Here is a 20,502-nt window from a genome sequence, read left to right as displayed (position 1 = left end):
TTGCGGGCTCCGCCCGCGCCGCCGCCCACACCGGACGGGCCCCGCCGCACCGGCGGAAGCGCTCCCGCCGCCATACGTCACTTCCGGCGGGCGGAGGCGGGGATGGAGGCGGAAGTGACGGCGGCGGCGGCGGCGCGGGGTGAGTGCGGAGCGGGGCGGGCGGGCGGGACCGGGGGTGCCCTGGGCCGCTCCCGGGGGTGCCCTGGGCCGCTCCCGGGGGTGTCCTGGGCCGCTCCCGGGGGTGCCCTGGGCCGCTCCCGGGGGTGCCCTGGGCCGCTCCCGGGGGTGCCCTGGGCCGCTCCCGGCGCACCGTGGGCTCCTGACGCCTCCGTGTCCCCCCGGTCGCCGGGCGCTCGGCGGCGGAACCGGAGCGCGGGGCCGGGGCTGGTGGCGGCCCGGTGAGAGCCCGCGGCTGTCAGCGCTGCATCCCAGCCCCGCGGCCTTCCCTGCCGGAACGGAGGGGCTCAAGAAGTGTCCCCAAACCATGGCGGGAAGCCTGGGAGAGAATTTAATCCTTTTCCCCAAAGCCGCGGTTGCTGCCTTTGATCCGAGCTCGTTTATCCCGAGGCTGGGCAGTTGCTCACGGTCTGTGCCTCAGGCAGAGCGAGCCCCTCGCCTCTGCAGAGCTCAGCACGCCCACAGCCCCAGCGCTCTTCTGGACAGGGTTAAATCCATGTCTTGCTCTTGCCCTCGGGAGGCCACAAGCACAGGGCTTCTTGCCGAAAGGAAAATACTGCGATGTGTTCAACTCCAACCTCGTTCTCAGCGTTTTCTCCTGATTTTGTAAGGCAGAAACCTCTTGTGTAGTGGCTGGGAGCAAGAGGGGCAGCCTGTCCTGCAGGGAGGGACTGGAGCCAGCCCTTCGGTACCTGGGCAGGTTTGGGCTGCCTGTGGAGGTGAGAGGCTCCCTTGGGATGGATGTGAGATGGGGGAGCTTTGCTCTGTGTGTGTGTGTGACAGAAAGAAAAATTCCATTTCTGGGGGGACCAAAGTAGTTTCTCTTGAAAGTGGCTGTGAAGGACTACAGCATCTGTTGTTTCACAGAATCATGCATTGGTTTTGGTTAGATGGGACCATAAAGATTATCTTGCTCCATGGGCAGGGACACTTCTATTGGACCAGGTTGCTCTAAGCCCCATCCAACCTGGCCTTTGAACATTCCTTTCATGCTGCCATAAATCTCTCTAGGCTGTGCAGGAGGCAGCATGGAATTCTGACCTGTGGAGTGAGTGCCCCACCTAAAAAATGTACTTTTCACTAAACCCACATGAAATGACCACAGCCTTTTCCAGGGGGTTTTTATGCACAGAGCTCTCTCCAGAGCCCCTTGTGCACTCAGTCTCTGGCAGTGAGGGATGTCACTGCTTCTGAGGCGAGAGGGGAGCCCTGTGGGTGTGGTGGGGGTGTCTCAGTGAGAGGTGGGGTTACCTGAGCTGTGGGAGGTTCAAGCACCCCGCTGACAGCTGCCCCTGGGGTTGGCACAGGGGATGTGCAGCAGCTGGTGAGAGGAGTGGCTTGGCTGCTGTGGAGCTTGTGAGCCCAGGGATGATAAATGATTGGTGTTTCTGCAGCCCAGTTGTTATTGCTGGCCTGACCTGTAATCAGTTCCACGCAGCTTTAATGCTGTTCTTCCTCTTAGAGCTTTGATCTTCCCATTGCTCTCATGGAAATAATACTGGGTTTTGTTTTGCTCTTCCCTAAACAGTTTGAGTTTCTGTATTTGAACTCCTGTCTGTAGTGAAAACTGCCCTGGGTAAGAGTTTTCTCCTACAAATGACAGATGTATCACAGTGCAAGGTGGTTGTGCTCTGGAGGAGTTTCTAATCCCCTTGCTATGAGTGCTCCGTGGCACGTGCTGTGTCTGCACCGGAGGGTTAAATGTAATTTCAAAAGAAACTGAGGACAGCTCCAGCAGGAGAATCCAAGAATGGTTTGGAAGGGACCTTAAGGCTCATTTCATTGTACCCCATGCCATGGGCAGGGACACCCTCCACTATCCCAGGTTACTCCAAGTCCTGCCCAACCCTCTAAACTTCCAGGGGTGGGGCAGCCACAGATTCTCTGGAATCCTGTGCCATGGCCACACCAGTCTCGCTGGTGGGGTTTGGATTACAGGCTGTGTCCTTAGAAAAGCCTTAGGGACATGCCAGGAGCAGAGGTGTCCCCGTGTCAGGGATGGTCTCCTCAGGTCAGTGTCCCCGGCCAGCCCCTGGCTGTGACCTGACATCAGGGAGGAGCTGTGAGCTGCAGATGACCCAGCAAAATGTTAAGCTTGAGTGCAGCATGCAGCCTGAGTGTCTTTGGGGTAGCAAAGCTCATTTTGGGAAATCTTACATGCTATTTCTTCTTGTCCTGATGTAAGTGGGACTGCAGAAAAAGGAACAAATAACCCAAGACTGAATGTCACAGCGGGTGACTGCCCAGTGAGTTTGCTGCAGTGTCACAGAGTGCATGGGATCAAAACCCAACAGTCTGCTCATGGAAAATAGCTGTGATGGGAATGTTGCATCTTATTCAGAGCAAAACCTGGCTGGTTTATCTTTATTGATTGCAGCTTGGGGCTTCAGCAATTTCTGGCTGTCAGGAAGGAAACCTCTGAGGTACTTGAACGAACCAACCAAACAGAACCAAACAGAACCAAACCAGCCAAATGCTGTGTTTGTGTTCCTAAAATGTCCAGTCAGAACCTGATTTCATCATTCTGTGGAAGAGAAAAATGCGATGAGCATCAAATCTAAGTTACAGTATATTGCTAGAAATTTTCTGTGAAGAATTGATGCCTGCTGACATTCCAGGTGCTGTGGTTTGGTGTTTTATGAGTGGAAAATTAGTTAAAACTTTCCAATGCAAGGATCCTTAAATGATTTCTGTCACCAGTCTTCATCTACCTGACTATCTGAGGTTCTCTGTGCTTGTCAGGCAGTTCTGTCTGACTGCTGCTGATGGTTTGTCCCTTGGGTTTAGCTGTGAAAGTCTCTCTGGTTTGAGGCAGATCAGATCTGTAAATCTGCACTGTGGCTTCAGGAAACAGGACAGTGAAGGTGAGTAAAGCTGTGTTTGTCCTGTCCCTGTTGTTACTGTGGTACAGGAAGGGGTGTTTGTTCCCCCTCAGCTGGGGCTGGGGACTGCTCCCAGCTCATCCCATGGCTGGGGGAAGCAACCTTTAAAGCGTGGGAGCCCTGGAGTCTGAGATGCAGATCCTGGCCTGTGTGGGTTCACTTTGGGTTTGTCACATGTGTTTTCTAAATATTTCTCATTCTACAAGGTCTTTCTCCCATGTTTTCTCCTGTCCCCAGATCTACTGCATGTAGTGTGTGTTACACTGCAGCAACACAGAATCCTGTCACTTTCTGCTCCCCTGAAAGGTGCCTGGATGTGTTGAACTTCGCAGCTGATTTATTCTGTGTCCTCTTCCAGCAGGAGACAAGATGTCAGCTGCTAAAGGACAGTAAAACCATCTCAGATGCACACTATCATTTTCTGCTTGTCTTCAATTAAACTGATTACCAGCCCTCTTTGTTGTTGAGCTCGGGCCATTCCACATGCTGCCAGCATGTACTTTGGCAGCAGCAGGCACTGGGATTTCCTGCATTGTTTGAGCCTTGGCCATTGACCTTTGTGGTCCTCGTTCTGGCAGCGCCTCTGCTCTGGCAGGGGTGCAAAGGGCATTATTCAAACCCTGAAAGAAAAGAGAGAGAATTGCTTTAAAGGCATTGAGGGCTCTTTGTGCTCGGTGGCTCCGTGGGGTCATCGCTGCAAAAAAGAGGGGAATTACTGGGGTTGGCAGGATAATTACTGCTTTTTTATTGTTCTCATCCCAGTCTAGATGACAGTGCTGAGATTATAGTGAGTCATAAAAATATGCCATCAGTGCTGTGTTAGGTGGTGTCCCTTTTGGACAGAGAGGAGAGAAACCTGGGTTTGGTTCCTTTTGGGAAGTCCCATAGGTGCTGGTATGCCCTGGATCTTTCCCAGCTCTATACTGGGAGGCCGTGGAGGTTCTGCTGGAGAGGCTGGTGGGGTCGTGCTGGAGCCCTGTTGCAGCCCATGCTGTGGGTGCTGGTTTTGAGAAGATCCCCCTCTCTGTGCTGCTGGAGATGGACCCTCCAGGGACACACCAGCCACTGCCCCGGCACAGGGGAGGTCACATAACTCACTCCTGCCACTGTCCCCATCGCTGTGGCCATGGCTGCTCCACACCAGTAAATCATTTGCTCAGCCTGTGCCTGGAGCCTCGTACTGTGAACCTGCTCAAGGCCTGGTGCAGTAAAAGAGCAACGCTCAGCTCGGGGCAGAGGCTAAAAGCACCACTTGATCTGTTGTTCCACTTTCCATCTGGAGCCTTCCTACCCATCAGGTGCCTGCTGTTGGTCTGGGAACAGCCAGGCTTGTGTGGGTGTCCCTGGTGTGGCTGGTGGGCTGATGAGGAGGGTAGATGAAATCCTCTGGAATAACATGCAACTTCTGCATTATTGATTCGTTTGCATGGTATTGTGCAGGTTGAATTAAATTAACTGGAGTGAGATCCTGTACTTGATGCAGAACAAATGCCACAGTGCTTGGGTTGGAGGAAGTGCTTGTAAGTCCAGCAGGCTCTGAGGTTAAAGGGTTGGCAGTGCCAGGCAGACTGCTGATTCTGTGCCTCGGGCTTGCCTTGCCGTGGATCTGTCCCCTTGTGATTTGTTCCCAGAAGAGAAGAGGTCTCTGCAGTGGGACAGGGACAGCCTGCGAGCTGCTTGAAGGAGCTGAGCATCCCCAGGGTGACTCATCTTGTGTTTCACAGGACCTGTAAATGAGCTTGGGTAGAAACATGAGACACAGCGAGCCCTGTTGCTGCTGGAGTTGAAATCCCATGCTCTGCACTGTGTTGGTGCTGTCTTTAAGCTTTTTTCTGCTGGGGAAGTAAATGGCTCCAGTGGACAACCCAGACACGTGACTGCTGGGACACAGTCATGGAAAATTGGCTTGGTTGTTGTGGTTATTTACTCTGATATAACTTTTCATAACACTGTCAAGCAGCTTTTTCCAAGCCTACTGGAATGTGTTATTCTTTATTTCTTCCCTTGTGGTATTTTTTAAAGAAGCACTATCAGAGAATCTGTATAAAACATGGATTTTTACTGTTGTTGTGGGTAATGACTTACAGGCTCCTCTAACTGACTAGGGCTCTTTCCCCCCCTGTTTTTAGCAAATTAGCACAGAACCCCTCTGTTTATTGTTGTTGTAGCCCAAGGATATGGTTTGTAGCAGTAGAAGCTAAAATAGCAATTGTTAACTCTTCCAGTGTGATGAAATCAGATTTGCCTGATTTTAGTCTCAACTCCTGCCTTGTTTTTCCTCTGGGGAGGGAAGTCATCACTCTTTTGCCTTCTGCAGGGCTGGGCTGCTGAACTTACCCAGTGGTTTCTCATGTAAGAAGGTGTTGAAGTGCTCTGGTTTGCTCTATACAGAATACTCTGGTGTTTGTTTCTCTCTCTCCTGGGGAAGCTCAAGTGCACATTACAGTAGAGAACAGCCTTATGTTGGGATATAAAGGCCACAAGTGTTTCCTTTCACCTCTCCAGCTCAGAGTCAGGCTGACATACACGGGAGGTGGCAACAAGTCTTTGCAACAGGAGGAGCTTTTGGGGTGTTTTTCTTGAGGGAGACCTGCAGACTAGTCATGGGGTCTGTAGCCTTCTTTGTCCAGCTCTAGCAGAGTTGATTTCCTCCTCTGGAGAAGAATTGGTGCTGTTCCTGCATTCCACGAACGCTCTCCATTGCTCTGTGTGGGAGACCTCCAGCACCAGCAGTGTGTTGTATCCAGCTCTGTGACACTGGTCTGCTCACCTCCCATTAAATGTTTCCAGTGTGAATATCAGGTAGTAACATAATATTTTAATTGGTGTTTTAAAAATATATTTAAAAATATATTTTAACTTCTTTTTCCATTGTTGCAGGTGAAGGGGGAGAAGGGTGTCTGAATACTGATGAATGAGCTGTGATGGATAACAAGGACTCAGAAGCTGAGATCCACCCTCTGAAGACTGAGGATGTAAAAGCTCAGGAGAACCATGAGCACTACGTGGAGAGGAGGATTGTCAAGTCCTCGGGGCTGTCCCGGCTGTCCCGGTGGCGCACTGCTGCCTTCTTCATCTCCCTGTTCCTCTGCCTGATCATTGTCTTTGCTTTCTCCTTCATCATTCCCTGCCCAGAGAGGCCAGTTTCAGAAAGAACATGGTTCCAATACTACAACAATGCAGGTGAGCTTGCTGCAGCAGAATAAATACTTACCAAGAGTCCTTTTCCTTTCTGTGCCATGGATTTGGGTTGTGGGCCTCTACCTAAGCACAACGTGGAGCCAGACCTGCAGGGATGCAGCCCTTGGGAGCCAGAGCTGTGAATACCTGACCTGGATAAGCAATGGCCCATCATAATTGGAGTGGCCTTCCAAGAGGTGTTTACAGGATCTAGTGGAGAAATTAGATGCTGCTCTGAAGTGGTAACAAGGTAGCAGGCTGGCCTCAATCACAAAAAAAAAAAATAAGAGAAAGGGTATCTGGGAATAAACCTCTGTTGAAGCTTGCTCTTTAAAATGTTCTCTTTGAGTTTGACCTGAGGTTAGAGGCAATTAAGCATTTTTTCCTCTGTCTCTTTGATTTTCTTCCTTTTCCCCATGGCCAACAGGAAGGGGAGAAGAATAATTCCATCTTGTTTTTTTAATAAATTGCCCTGTAGTTATTATAGCTATTTTTATTCTGGTTGCTTTAGTTGGCTCTTCAGCCTGGGTCCTGCTCCCCAGTGGCTCTGCAGTCGCTTCTGGGAGAGCTTTTCTTTAATCTTGTGTGCAGTAGGTTGTGCTGGATGTGCTGTAACTGCAGAGATAGTGCTCGCAGCAGGGACTCAGCTGCGTGTGGTGCTGCAGACATGCCAGGTGCTGCCACTCTGAGCTCAGGAAAGCTGCTTTTAGCTGATAGAAAGATGGAGTATCTGGGTTTTGTGGGGCTTGGGTGGGGCTTCTTTATACTTTGAGAATAGCAGCCCTACTCCAAGATCACAGCTGTTCTTTGTTCAGCATAGTTCAAATTCTGGCGGCTTGCCTCTTAAAAAAGACATCCTCTGGGGGATAGCAAATTGAAAAAATTGTTTGGCACTAACTTCCTGTCCTTGGTACTTGTGTACATTTTTTTTTTTAATATAAAAGCCAATTTGTCCTGATGTTACACTGTCCAGGATGGAGGCAGTGAGTAGGTCTCTAGGAATTTATGTTTTGCTCCAACTTTCTGTGCTGTGGGCTAAGAAAATCGTCACCAGAGCCTGACTTGTGTTCTCTTGCAGTGCCCTACCCGTTCCTTGCTATGGATGATGTGAATGAAGACAAAGTCCAAGATGTGCTCTTTGCTTTCAAATCCAGCAGTGGCAGCAGCAGATTCAACATGTCCTGTCTAGATGAAGGTACCTGATCCAAAAATGCCTTCTAGTGAGGGCTGTCCTTTCTCTTCTAGTCCCAGTTAGTGACTGGGAGAGAAAACTGGGTGGGGAGAGGAGCTGGGTGAGTGCTGGCTCCTGGGTGGTGCAGGGGCAGCTCCCTGTGATACCTCTTGTCCCCAGGGCTGCCATCTCCCTGTGCCTTTGTTGCTGCGGTGTCTGGCACGAACGGCAGCGTGCTCTGGGAGAGCCCTGCTGCAGAGGACCTGCAGTGGCTGCAGTGTGGCATGCAGCAGCTGGGCTGCCTCGCGGTGGAGAAGCCTCTGTTCCTCACAGCACTCAGCCTGCACACAGGTGAGTGCCAGCAGGGGATGGGCCACTTGATTTCCTCACCTGCAGGGGGGATGTCAGCGTGACATGGCTGGCTGGTACATGAACAATGGGTATTTATGATCTTGGGAGCCTTGCCAGAGCCTCTTGCTGGGCGTTGAGGAGCTCGTGCCCTCAGCCTCACTGTTCCAGAGGTTTGGTGGGGGTTTGTGCCAGCACTGTTTCATAAGAGCAGTGTTCCAACAGCTTTTGAAACAGGAGGAGCAGTCACTAGCTGTGAGTGTTACTTTATACTCTGCAGGGTTAGACACAAACCTGCGCCTGCAACGTTTCCCAGTTATTTGTGTGTGCGTGCCAGGAGTGCCTGCTGTGGCAAGAGGAGTGGGAGTTCTAGGCATTTATGATTTTAAAGTTGTCAAGGAGAGCACTTAGGATAAGTGCTTGCCAGTCTGTTTCAGGAGTCTACAATTCTAGCTCCTCTGGAAAGGTTTCTTCCTTTCTAAACTTAGAGGTGGAGAATTTCATCATCATCATCTTGCTTAATGTGGGTGGGAGTAAGGAGTGCCTGTACTACTTTAGGAACAGTGATCATCTGCTGCACCTTAAACCCTCCTTGCTGGTGAAGACTAAAATACATTTCCATTTTGGAGGTCACTGTTTCAAAGGTCTAAACAATATATGTTCTCCCTAGGAGCCCATCCTTTGTATCTGATATTAAACCCCTCACACCTTGTTTTCCAAAAATTTGAAAAAATAAATAGCAAGAGGTACAGCTCTAAGAAATCCGAGGAGAATCTGATGTAGCTTTTAATTTCCAGTGTATAGATGGAAGTGGAGATACACATTGAGCTAGAAAGTTTCTGTACCAACAGAGACATCTTATCAGCATTTCCCTCATACTTTAGCACAGGTTATTTTTAGACTATTAATGAAGTAGTTACTTTCAGGTCAAAGTGTAGAAAGTTAGCTGTGGAGCCAAAGGCTTGTAACTAAAGACAGCCATAAAGGCAAGTGTGGAGAGAAGGAGCTAGGCTAAGCTACAGGTCACAGTAATACAGCAAAGAAAACATTCCATAGATAACTTCAAAGCAAGAGAGGAAAAAATGCATCAGATAGAAACGTGAATAACCCAGGAGTTTATGTATTTAATGCCTTTTTGCTATTAAGTAGGATAAAAATGGTTTCTGAGCTTTGCTGACTGGGGGTTAGGAGGGCAGAGCAGAATAAAATGTATTTAAATAGGCTACATGTATTCAAAGAGGTGAAGTCTTAACTTACATCACAGTGTGCTAAAAACAGTAGCCAGCACAATCTTTAGCTGTTAATGATTCATCATGGAGAGGATTTGGTGAGATTCCAGGGCTCTCAGGCTGTCTAGCCCCTGCCTGTAGGAAGATTGAAGGAGAGATAGGCAGATTATCATCTGAATGTGTCTGATGTGGTTTTGATCTTTAAATGCTGATAAAGTTAGTGGTTTTTTTTTATCAGTTGAAGTTGTGTTAAGTCCTGCTTTCTTCATTGCCATAAGGAGTGACCAGAGTGGGCAGGAAGGGAAGTGTAGGAGTGCATGCTCCTGTTTGTGTGGGACATCTAACATTCCTGCTTGTTTATCTTGCCAGCAAACTGGGACACATAGGAGCTTAAGATTAGCTGTTCCAGGTCAAAGCAAAAGTCTTTGTAGCTGTGTATTATTCCATCTCTGTCATAGCCTGAGGCAGAGTCTCAAGAAAAAGGACAGGAATAAAAGTTCTGTTACGCCTTCTCTCTTCACCTGATCCTCCAGCAGCCTGAACAGTGTGGGTGGTTCTGGTCTCCTGAGGGATTGGCAGAAAGGGCACCATGATGATCAGATGATGGAACTGCTTCTGTGTGAGAAATCACTGAAGAAATAAACCAGAACTCCAACCTGGAGAACGTCTGTCAGGGAGAAAAGTCTCTGCATCCTCTGTATCTGCTTGAAGTGAGAGCTGAGCTCAGTCTTCTGAGTTCTGATTTTATTATTCCTTCCAGACCAAAAAAACCCAGCCCTTTCACCCAGGTTAGATTTGCAGTCTGGGCACTTGCCTGATTTCCATCTTGGCTCCTCTTGCCGTGCTGGTGCGGTGACCCCGAGCTCTGAGGGAGCGCCGTGGCACTGCAGATGTCAGACGTGGCAGCCCCATCTCCTGCTGATGGAGCAGCAGAGAGCTGCTTTCTGTGCTCTCTGTGGGCTGGGTTAGAGTGTGGAAAACTTCTCAAGTGCTTGGTGTTTAATCCAGCTCAGTGTCACCTGTTTCTCTTAACTCAGACTGTTCTTTTAAGAGAATAAGATATTTTCTCCCAAACTCTGCTGTCTAACCACCAAAGATTAGAGCCTTCTGCACTGACAAGTGAATTTCATTAGCCTGGTCTTACTCTTGTACCTTCAGACAGTCCTGAAGCTAGAATGTGTAATTTAAAACTTCTCTTCTTCCTCTGCCTGCTTATTTTCTTTGAGGGCAAAATTCTTTGCCTTCCCAAGATTTCCTAAGGAAGCTAGGAAATCTGCTCTCTTCACTTCACATCTGTTGTCATAGTAACAAATCCATGTGGTTTTTGCAGTGTTGCAGTAAAAGCTTTGGAGCAGTCCTACTAGAAATACAGCCTGCCTTAAATTATTGCAGACAGCATCAAGTAGTAATTCCTTGGCTTTCAGTCCAGCTGCCTTCCTGACAAAGAACAGATGATTACTTTGCATTCCTGAAATGATAATTGCTGTGTGTGATGCTGGGTAAAGGGGAGGGTAAACATTTGCCCTGGGAGCACCTAATCAGGCACTGAAGTGTTCATTAGGGAAAAAAAAAAAAAAACCAACCCAGCAGTGTCCTCCCTGCCAGATTCCACTGCAAATTCCACTGGTCAGTGACTAGAAAGTGGCCCACAGCCATGGACAGTGGATGGATTGAGCCACTCAACTGGGCTGGAGCTGTTGAAGAGAAACCCAAACCAGCCACCCCCTGTTTTTTCAAAAAGAAAAGCTTTGTTACCTCAGTTTACAAGCAAGTTTGGGTGTGTGTTCTTCAGACAAGGGAGAGGTGGGATGTAGCCTGAGTTGTGGCTAGTCATGTCAGTGGGGAAACATCTGCAGGAACATCTGCAGGAGGCAAGTTGCAGCAAAGAAGGTTCTGTCAGGAGTTGCAGCAGCACTGGTCAGAATTCAGCTGCTTTATGGTCTCAAAATGTCTGTGCAGATTTAAGTGCACAGCAGCAGGGATTTAGATCACAGCTTTGTTAACCAAAGGCACAAGGGAAGCAAGCTGTTCTTTGTGCCAGGGTGTTTGGGTGCGTTCCTGCAGGCAACTAGGATTGCTTTCCAGTGTAAGATGAAACTGTGGATACTGGGATTCATTGGGAATGCAGAGAAGCAAGGAAGTACCACATGATCAGCATAAATGTGGCTGGTCTGTGGTGCTGATGGGCTGGAACAGGAGCATTAATAACCTTTCAACCTAAGATGCCTTTTAATGACTGTTTCCCACTGTGTTCCAGGGGAAGTTCTGTGGAGGCAATCCCGTGACTTTGGAGCTAATTATACTGTGCTGACTCCTTTATCAGTGATTCCAGATGTGGATAATGATGAAGTTCAGGACCTGATAATCTTTATTACTAAAGAAGGCCAGGTATGTCATCCTGAAGCTCTGATAAGCCCAGTGGCTGCCACAGAGGATGGCAGGAATGCTGTTTATTTCCACCTTGTAGTCTCAGAGGAAGTGACAAGAGACCTCTGGTTTCTCTGGGTTTGGGGTGGGTTCTTTCCCACCCTCCAGAGATGTACTCCCAAATCAGCACAAGTGTTTTATGGTTTAAAAAAATGAAATAAATCAAAGAGCTGGGCAGTAATCCCTCCCCCTTTTCAGTGTGCTCTCCTCACTGCATGTTCCTCTGCTGTCTGGGGAGTGAGCTGGGGCAAGATGAGCTTGCACTTTTCTGCTTCTCTGCTTAGAGAAGTGGAAGTGAACAAACCTTGACAGCTTTGGCTCTTAGATCAAAGCACAGCTGACAGTCAGTGCTTTTGTACCAGCACTGCCCTTTTCTGATCCCTTCCCTCTCTCTGCCTGTGGTCTGCTTTGCACTACTCTTCCCAGTGTCACTGTGCTGGTTAATTGTGATCTGAGTTCATTTAGTGAAACAGCTGCTGGTGGTATCATCTCCCTCCAAATATTGCTTCTCCCATTTCTGAGAGGAGGAAAGTCATGTAGCTAGAACAGTTTTTCTGCTAGAACAGCTCCATCCATGATGGAGGGCACAGCACTGTCTGCATGCCCAGTCCGTCCTGTCCGAAGCACACAAGTTACAGCTCCCTCTGAGTGTGATGGGAGCAGTGGGAGCCCCATGTCCTCATGCCAGAGCCATGGAGTCATTAAGGTTGGAAGAGCCCTCTGAGATCATCGAGTCCAACCTGTGACTGATCCCTGCCGTGTCACCCAGCCCAGAGCACTGAGTGCCACCTCCAGGCTTTCCTTGGACACCTTCCACAATGGTGACTCCACAACCTCACTGGGCTGCCTCTTCCAATGTTTAACAACCCTTTCTGGGAAGAAATTCCTCCTGATGCCCAACCTGAACCTCCCCTGGCACAGCTTGAGGCCATTTTGCCTTGTCCTATCCCTGTTCCCTGGGAGCAGGGCCTGACTCCCACCTGGCTGCCCCCCCTGTCAGGGAGTTATGGAGACTGAGAAGGTCCCCACTGTCTCCTTTTGTCCAGGCTGAGCCCTCCACAGCTCCGCCAATTCCACCTCACAGGACATGTGCTCCAGGCCCTTCCTCAGCTCTGTTCCCTTCCCTGGACCTGCTCCAGCACCTCAGTGTCCTTGTGGAATTGAGGGGCCCAGAACTGGGCACAGCATTGAGGTGTGGCCTCACCAATGCCCAGTACAAGGGCAGAAGCACTTCCTTGGCCACCCTATGGCTGGTACAGCCAAATGCCATTCTTGGCCAATGTCCTCCATAAGAAAATAGGGTTTTTATGTCCAAGGCATTGTTGTTGCCAGAGTCATCAGAAATTCTATCTTCTCCACCTCCTACAGTTCTCTCTGTTTTCTTTCCTCCTTGCTTTTGCTATCCCAGTTATCTCAATACTTTTGTTTTTTTTAATGTTATGCAGCCAAGAAAAGTTTGAATGTAGCCTCTGTTCTGCAAGACTTCCTTTTGATCTGTTTTCCATTTAAGCTCTCTTGCTATCTTGGTATGAAATCCCTTCCTCCCTCTGGATTTGGCAAGCACTCTGCCAACTTAAGGAAAGTATGTTCTCTTTTGAGAAATCACGCAAATGTAGGAGCTGGAGTGGAGCTCTGCAGCTTGGAAAGGACTGGTCAGAAGGGAGATTCAGCACTCAAGTAGAGGAGCTTTGTTGCTATCAAGGGCTGCAGTTGAAGGGTCAGGGTCTGTGTGCAGGGGGTTAGATGCAGCATTTCCAGAGAGTCCCACTGACCCCTACCTGCTGCAAACTTCAGCACAAACACATCCCAGAATATGTGCCAGTTTTGGGATCCATTCCTGTGGCAGCACAGAGGGGTTGGCAGTGCAGCAAGGAAAATGTTGTGTAAATACCCCTGGCTGTCACTGTCCTGGGGCAGCCACTGGACCAGTGAAGGTGCAGCTGATCTGCCATAGCTGGTGTGTGTCTCCTCCCAGTGCGGGAGGCTGGGAATAGCTGGTGGATGTGCTGTTCTCCCTCTCCAGGTGTGTTCTCATTCTCCCTTTGTCACCTGCCAGACTCCAGGTTTGCTTTGGGAGCAGTAGATTTCCTTTGCTTTCCCAGTCCCTCCCTCTCAAGGTAGAGGGAAGGGTTCATGCCTGACTCAGCATGTCTGATAGATGCTGTTTCTTTTGGTCTGATGTTTCATTTGTTCCTAAAGTCCATGCACTCCCCAGACTCTGACTGTTGCTCAGACATTAAAATCTGATCCTGACTTCAACCTTTATTCTCCTGGGTGAAATGTTTTTAGTGGATTTTGTTACCCTGCACAAAGAATAGGAGAAAACCTATCAGCTCATTTCTCTTCTTGGACTCACATGAGCCTAAGGAGGAGTAGATTAGGGCACTTAAAACATTTCGTGGAGCTGCCGTTTGAAGCCAGATTTCCCATGTCCATATGCTGCATTATTACTGACATTAAGTCATCTCCATCTTAGTCTTGAATGGATCTGTGCTGTCCTTACAGAGCTGGGGCTGCTGTTCCACAGTCTCAGTCTGTAAGGAGGAGGGTGAGTGACAGAGGTAGCAAATTCTCCGAGCAGGTGGCTATGCTGGAAATGGTTTTCAAACTTCCAGAAGAATTCAGAGCAGAGCTGTCACCAAACTCATGCTTACTCCTCCAAAACCAGGGAGAGACTTCCCATCCAAGCCTGTGCTGCTCCCATTCAGTTGCTGTTCAGTACCAGCTTTAAGCTTGTTGCTTGTCTTTAATCCCTTCCCTGTGCAGGTGAAGGTCTCCATCCATTCAGGGAAAACTGGCCAGCAGATTGGCTCCGTGGGCAGCCTGCGGGTGGATGGCATCGCTCGCTACGTCAGGCTGCAGCTGCGCTCCTCCTCCTACTTCCTTTTCTACACAGGTACAGCTCTGTTGGCAATTCAGTCTGCAGGAGTGATTGTAGCTGAGATCAGGGGTAGTAAACATCTGAGAGTGTTTTGCATTCTTACAAGCTGTGTGGAGCTTTCACCTCGTCAAAGAGCTGTTCGGGCGGGGAGAAGGGGGGGCCTTCTGCTTAAACTGCAGTTTGTTATCTACTGTAGTGATTTTATTTAACAAATGTCAAGCATGAAAGGATTAGGCAGTCATTTATAGCAAATGATTACTGTGGAACACTTGGATTATGAACAGATAAAATGTTAAAAGCATTCAATAGCAGGCTTGAGCCTCAAAATACCACTACAACTCTATGATGCAAGCCCTAAAAATATAGTTGATCTGACAGATCTGGAAAATCATAGAGTTCAGAGCAAGGGCAGGATAACTTATATCTCTCATTCTTGCTTCTTTTTTGTTTATTATTTTTACACAGAGAACTCTCTCTATGCATATTCCCTGGAAGATCTGTGCAGTACAGTAGCTGGGGTGGAGGTTAAGCATCTCAACTTCCAGCCAGATTCTCACTGGGTGAAGCACGTTGACCACGCCACGCACCGCTTATCCCTTCCCAGGTGTGAGGTTGTCTTGGAGGCTGGTGGAGTGGGGGGTGCTGGTGTTGCTGACAGGATGGGTTGGTGGGACTTTGTTCTCTCCTGGCTATGTGAATTTTGGACTAGGAGCACATCCAGAGTTCAGGACAAGGGTTGGTGTTAATGGCTTCATCAGGGTTTCACAGAAGAGCAGAGAAAGCACGTTGAGGTTTCCTATTTGGATTTACTGTGCATGGAAGGAGCTCCAAACTTCACAGTAAAACCATGCGTGGTCTAAAAAGCTTAATCATTTCTCTGTCCTTGTTCAGATTTGAAAACATTCACTACCTGGCAAAAGTTCCTGGGCACTCAAGGGACAACATCTTGGTTGTGGACTCAGAGATGGCTACACTGATCAACACAAAAGATCTCCGCACTGTGTGGACCCTCAATGTGTCCCGTCTTTTGAGGTAGTGTTCTCAGTGTGGGCTAGATGTGGTATTTCCAGATTCCCAGCAGATGCAATTTTTTATTTGCCTGGGTCATATCTTGATCTTGCTTGCTGTGTTGTGTCCCCTCAAATGCTGGGAGCTGCTTCAGGAGGGAGGAGCTCAGAGCTTTGCTTCCTCATTTTGTGCCTGCTGTGCTATAGCTGGGCTCAGAGGTGGGGTGGTACCAGGCCAACTCAATGTTGTGGCAGTCAAGTCTCTTACCAGGGCAGGTGTGGGAGGATAGAGGAAACTGGGAAAGCAAAGTGTGCCCAACCATCAGGGTGGGTTCAGATGTGTCCCTGCTCTTTCTCTCCCCCAGTGAGCCGCTGCTCGGTTACTACAAACCTGATGCCCACGTTATAGTCCTGGAGAGTGCAATTGGACCCAGCAGGAAGAAGGTTTGGAATTTCTTCCTTTTAAATTCCCATTTCTCTTTATGTCACAGCTCAAACAGGAATTGAGCCAAGGACAGCTAGTGGGATGTGTTCCCTCTGGCTGATTTTAGGAAGCTTTAAGCTGTGAAAGGATCTCTTTCAACAGGTTATTGAAGCCAGCTCAGGCACTTTAATTCTCTTCTCAGCAAGAGGCTTCAATGACAGAACTCTGAACCCCTTGAAGTAGCTGCAAAACTTGTGATTTTACTCTAACATGGCCAACCCCAGGGCTCACAGCTCTGTGATGCTCTGCTTCACATATTTCCTCATCTTCCCATGTGTCACATACTTGTTCCCATAGACAGCGTGAGGAAAGACAGCTGACCTGACTTCTCTCTCATGGCTTGTGAGATGCCTTTGTCATGAGTTCCTTTTCTTTCTTCCCTGCTAGGTTATGATTGTTGAGAGTGAATCTGGAGCAGTGCAGTGGGAGCTGAAGCTGAACTCGGGACCAGGGAGCCCTGGCCCAGCCACGCTTTCCACTGCGGATCACCGCTCTGCCTTCCTCCTGTGGGGAGACTACCAGGAGCCAGGCAATGAGACAGTGAGTGCTGCTGCTGAGGGCTGCTCTTCTCCAGGCTTTGGGCCAGAATTGGCTGGAGTTACCCCCTTCTCACAGCGTTGGTATTTCCATCTCTCTGTGCCACTGACACTGCAGCCTCAGGCACTGGGTGTGGGGTCAGTGTCCACAGCTGTGTCCCTGCAGGTGGTGGCACCCGCAGCTTTTGTCATCCTCAGCCTGGTTGCGTAGAGAAAATGAAATTGGTGACTCTGTGAGCAAAGTCACTGCCCTGCCTTGGTGTGGCACTGTAGGTGAGGTGGGAGGCTTCTGGCCTGGCACCTCTGGAGTTGCTGCTGTTTCCCTGGGAGCCTCCCATGGCAGCATTGCATGCAGTGATCTCTGTGGCCATGTGAATGTCCTCTCTGTGCCCCAGGCAGCCTCAGTGCACAGCTCAGCTGCTTGCAGAGCCCTCGGGGCAGTGGCAGGCAGCACTGGTGACACTTTGTGTCTCAGAGGCTGCTGAAGCACCAGCTGAGCTTCCTCTGCTTTCCTTGCTTGCTCTGCCAGCCCTGAGGCAAAAATCTGCCTCCTGCCTGCAGCAGACAGGCCAGCTATTTGCAGGAAGCTTGGGGTGGGAAGGAGACCAGTAAGCAAAATCCCAGCACTTGTCCTAATGACATCAGTCAGGATGAGCTGGGCACGGACAGTGTCTGGCTGGGTGTATCCTGTCAGGTGTGAGTACTGGTGCTGTCTCTGGGATAAGGTGTGAGTCTGTGTCCTGACAGTGTCCTGCTGTTTGCAGAGACACAGAGCTCCTCTCCGGAAGCTGTACCTTTTCCATCCTTCCTACACTACTGTCCTGTTGGAGCTCCGCAACAGCACCAACCAAATCATTGCATTCACTGGTAAGTCCCCTCCTTGCAGCCCTCCAGCGAGGAGCTGCAGGAGGACACTGGTCCCTGCTGGCCCCTGTGGGTGCTGTTGGGTGTGGAGGCCTGTCCAGGCAGGGAGGGTGAGGCTGGATTTCTGTGTGCTCTAGCTGCGCTGTTCGAGCGGAGCCGCCACGCCTGCTACGTGCTGCTGCGGGGCCCCCGGCCCGGCGAGGGGCCTGGCCCCGTGTCCCTGATGAAGAGGAACCTGAAGGAGGATGTGGCAGTGAGCAGGGTGATCTGGCTGCGCCCCACGGGGGACGAGGAGCAGTACGTCCGGGACCGCCTCTACAGGATGCGATTCCAGAGCCGAGACTGAGCTGGCCGAGGAGTGGGGTACGGGGAGAGGCTGCCCTGCTCTGCAGCCCTGCTCTCGACAAGCCCAGAGCCTGCATTCTCATGGGAAGCTGCCTTTCTTCATCTGCAAACCAAAGCGTGGCTGGCAGGGAAGCACTCCCAGTGTCGCTGTGGGGGCAGCTGCCCGAGTGTCCATCCTCAGAGCTGATGGGACTTCAGTGCTTGGCCACCACTGAAGTGTCATCAGCTCAGGGAGGGGGGCTGTCCCCTCCATCCCTCTGTGCCTGCAGAGCTGTGCTGACTCAGGAGTGTGTCTGGAGGAAAACATGTACTTGCTGAGGTGCCAGAATTGATGATTTCTGGGATGTCTGAGAAGTGGAGTTGGATGTCTGGGAAGTGGAGTTTGCTGTGTGCTGTTTGCTGTCAGATTTCCTTTCTGAGTCAGCTCTCCTGGCTGGGGAGGGGTGCTTGGCTGCAAGTCGATTTGCATTTACCCTCTCCTGGATTTGAGCTGTGCTTCAGTAGTGGAGGGGGTGTGTGGTGACCCCAGCCATGGCTGTGGTGTGTCTGGTGCCACTTGGGCCAGCAAAGCACAGGTTAAAGTGTCATTCTACTCAGCAAACGGCCTTTTCTCCCAAGAACAGCCCCCTGTGTCCTACTCTGCAGTCACCAGCCTACCTGTGTCTTTGTCCTCTGCTGCTTCCTTCCCAGCCAGGCTGTGCAGTGTTGGTGGCACCGAGAGGGAGCTGGTCTCCCACCTGATGGATGCATCAATGTTCCTCCCTTCCCTCAGTCTGCTTCTAGGTGGTGAGAGATCCACCCTGAGCCCAGGCTGGCTGGTCCTTGGAGGTACCACCACCACCACCTCTCCAGAGGATCTGGCTCGTGTAGAATTGCACTTTAACCTTTTCTGGGGTCTGGGATTGCTGCTCTGGGAAGCCCTGTCCCCAAGTGGCAGTGCCAGCACCCTGCTCCTTCAGCTTTGCAGCTGCTGAGGAGCCTTCTCCAAGCACTGTTCCTGCTGCCAGGAGGTGGGCAGGAGCTCTGTGCTGCCTCCCTGCCCTTGGAATTGAGGTGATGCTGGGTGAGGATCCTTGAGCACTCCTCTCTGCCCACCCTGGTATCCCGAGGGGATGGGACAGGTTGCTGTGTGAAGATGACATGTTTGTCCTGGAGATCTGTGCAGCACCATGAGGTGTTTGCTCTGCCCTGTCCTGCTGGGTGCCAGTGCAGGCTGTAGAAACAAGGTGCAGAGCCTTGAAAACAGTTTGAACCAGCTACTCAGTCCTGAAAATAAAAATAGGCCTAAAAATAACTTCTCTCAGGCTCTGCAGTGCTAGAGGGGGTTTGGCCAGTGCCTCCTTGCCCTCTGAGTCTGACAATGGGGGGATGTGTAGAAACACTGTAGGATGGGAATGTGCAGCATCAGGCATCAGCTCTTCCCTTCAGCCACTGCTGAGCCCCAAGGTGCCCATGGCAGCTGCTGTCACCAGCTCACAGCACTGCCCCAGCCCTCCCAGGCTGGCAGCACAGGGAGCTGGGCTGCCTGGACACCTCCTGGCCTGTGGCTGCCTAAAGGGTGCCTTGTCTCCCTCTGCCCCATATCCTGGGCAGTCACGGGAGCCAGTCTGGGGTGTCCAGCTGTGCAGGAAGCCAGGGATGCTCTCTGCAGAGTGCTCCCCAGCCTTCAAAGCACCCTGGACTCAAAATGATGGGGTTGCCCCTCTGCCTCTCTTCCCAGCTGTTTTCTGAGGGAGTGTAGAGTGCAGGGAGGTTCCCCAGCTGTGTCCCCCAGCTTGGGTTTCCTCTCTGCTCAGCACCTTAGGCCTGACAGCCCCCCCAAGTCTCTGTGCCAGTGTTGCAGCCATAAGAGGGCTGGATTGAGGCTGCCCTTCAGCCAGCTGGGACAGGGCACAGGGCAGGGGATGCTCAGGCTTGCACTGTAGTCCAGCCTGAGTGCTGGATGTGGATTGTTTCCTGCTGAGATTCCAGTGGCCAGGAGCAAGGGGAGTGCCTGGGGTACAGCCTGGGCTGCACTCTCACTGCACTCCCTCTGCTGATCCCTACCCAGACCTGACCTCCCCATAGGCACACTGAATGTTCTTTGAGGAGAGCTGGATTTTCAGCTCTGTGGAGCTTTCCTGGCTTTAGGTTGTCCAGTAATGTTTCTGGACCGTTTGGAAACACAGATTTTGCCGTGGCAGCTCAATTAAATGCATCAGTGCCAAACCAGCACCTTCTTAACAAAACCAGTCTGTTTTCAGCTTATTTCCTGTGTAATTGGTTTTTTTTGCAGTATTTAATGAATGACTTTGTGCCTTGATTCAATAACTCAGCTGGGTGGCAATGGCTATATCACTGTGTTATGTGTTAGTGTGGTTTTTAATACTGAGACTGTTTGGTTTGGTTCTTTAACTTATTGCAAATTGTGCCATACAGGACTTGCTCTAACCGGAATGGTTTCAATAAATCCTCTTTTGCATTGTTTGTAAATGGTGCCCTGCTTTGTTACACAAGACTTTTGAGATTTTTTTGACAGCACTTTGAGTGACCTCCCAGGGCAGAACGCCCCTCCTTGGGAGGGATCCAGAAGTGCTGGTGATGCTTTGATGGCTGAGGTGCTGCCTGCTGCGGGCAGGTGATGGAAAAGGGAGAAGTCAGCGTGTGGAGTGAGGCTGGAGTTAGATAACAAGGCTGGGCCAGCCCGTCCCTACCCCCTGCCTGGGGCTCTGTGACCTGCTTTTACACCCCAGATTCCCTCTGCAGTCCATCAGCACGAAAATCTCATGCCGGGGTTTGGATTTGGACCAAGCCGGAGGGAGACGCGTGGCGGGCGCTGTCTCCTGGAGCTGGGACCATCTGTCACTGCCCGGTGGCTGCCAGCACCGAGGGTCACTCCATCCTGTGACCGAGTGTCACTCCATCCTGTGACGGGGCTCCAGCAGCTTCCCCTGCCCCAGGGCGCTCTGTCTGCCCAGCACGGACCGGAGAA

The 20,502-nt window shown here is 50.6% G+C and overlaps 1 protein-coding gene across 5 annotated transcripts; it reads left to right on the top strand.

Annotated features, from left to right (window-relative positions):
- Positions 1-47: 47 nt before the first annotated feature.
- FAM234A (family with sequence similarity 234 member A) lies at positions 48-20,003 on the top strand. Of its 5 annotated transcripts, XR_012058340.1 has the most exons (13): positions 48-139; positions 5,940-6,242; positions 7,318-7,434; positions 7,591-7,761; positions 11,245-11,375; positions 14,181-14,310; positions 14,761-14,899; positions 15,187-15,327; positions 15,668-15,746; positions 16,174-16,326; positions 17,087-17,189; positions 17,324-19,051; positions 19,138-20,003. XR_012058340.1 is itself a non-coding variant. In XM_030285141.4 (12 exons), the coding sequence occupies exons 2-12, from the start codon at positions 5,984-5,986 to the stop codon at positions 17,530-17,532; spliced, it is 1,632 nt and encodes a 543-aa protein (XP_030141001.4). In that variant the 5' UTR covers positions 48-139; positions 5,940-5,983; the 3' UTR covers positions 17,533-20,003. The 5 variants fall into 5 exon arrangements, 4 of the variants coding, with proteins under 4 accessions (XP_030141001.4, XP_030141000.4, XP_002194023.4 ...); XM_030285141.4 differs by having other exon boundaries at positions 17,324-20,003; XM_030285140.4 differs by lacking the exon at positions 48-139 and adding an exon at positions 383-896 and having other exon boundaries at positions 17,324-20,003.
- The last annotated feature ends 499 nt before the right edge of the window (positions 20,004-20,502 follow it).

The sequence above is a fragment of the Taeniopygia guttata genome, chromosome 14, assembly GCF_048771995.1.
Source record: "Taeniopygia guttata chromosome 14, bTaeGut7.mat, whole genome shotgun sequence".
Lineage (NCBI taxonomy): Eukaryota > Metazoa > Chordata > Aves > Passeriformes > Estrildidae > Taeniopygia > Taeniopygia guttata.
Note: the sequence above shows the minus strand (reverse complement) of the source record. Positions and strands in the feature narration are given on the sequence as shown.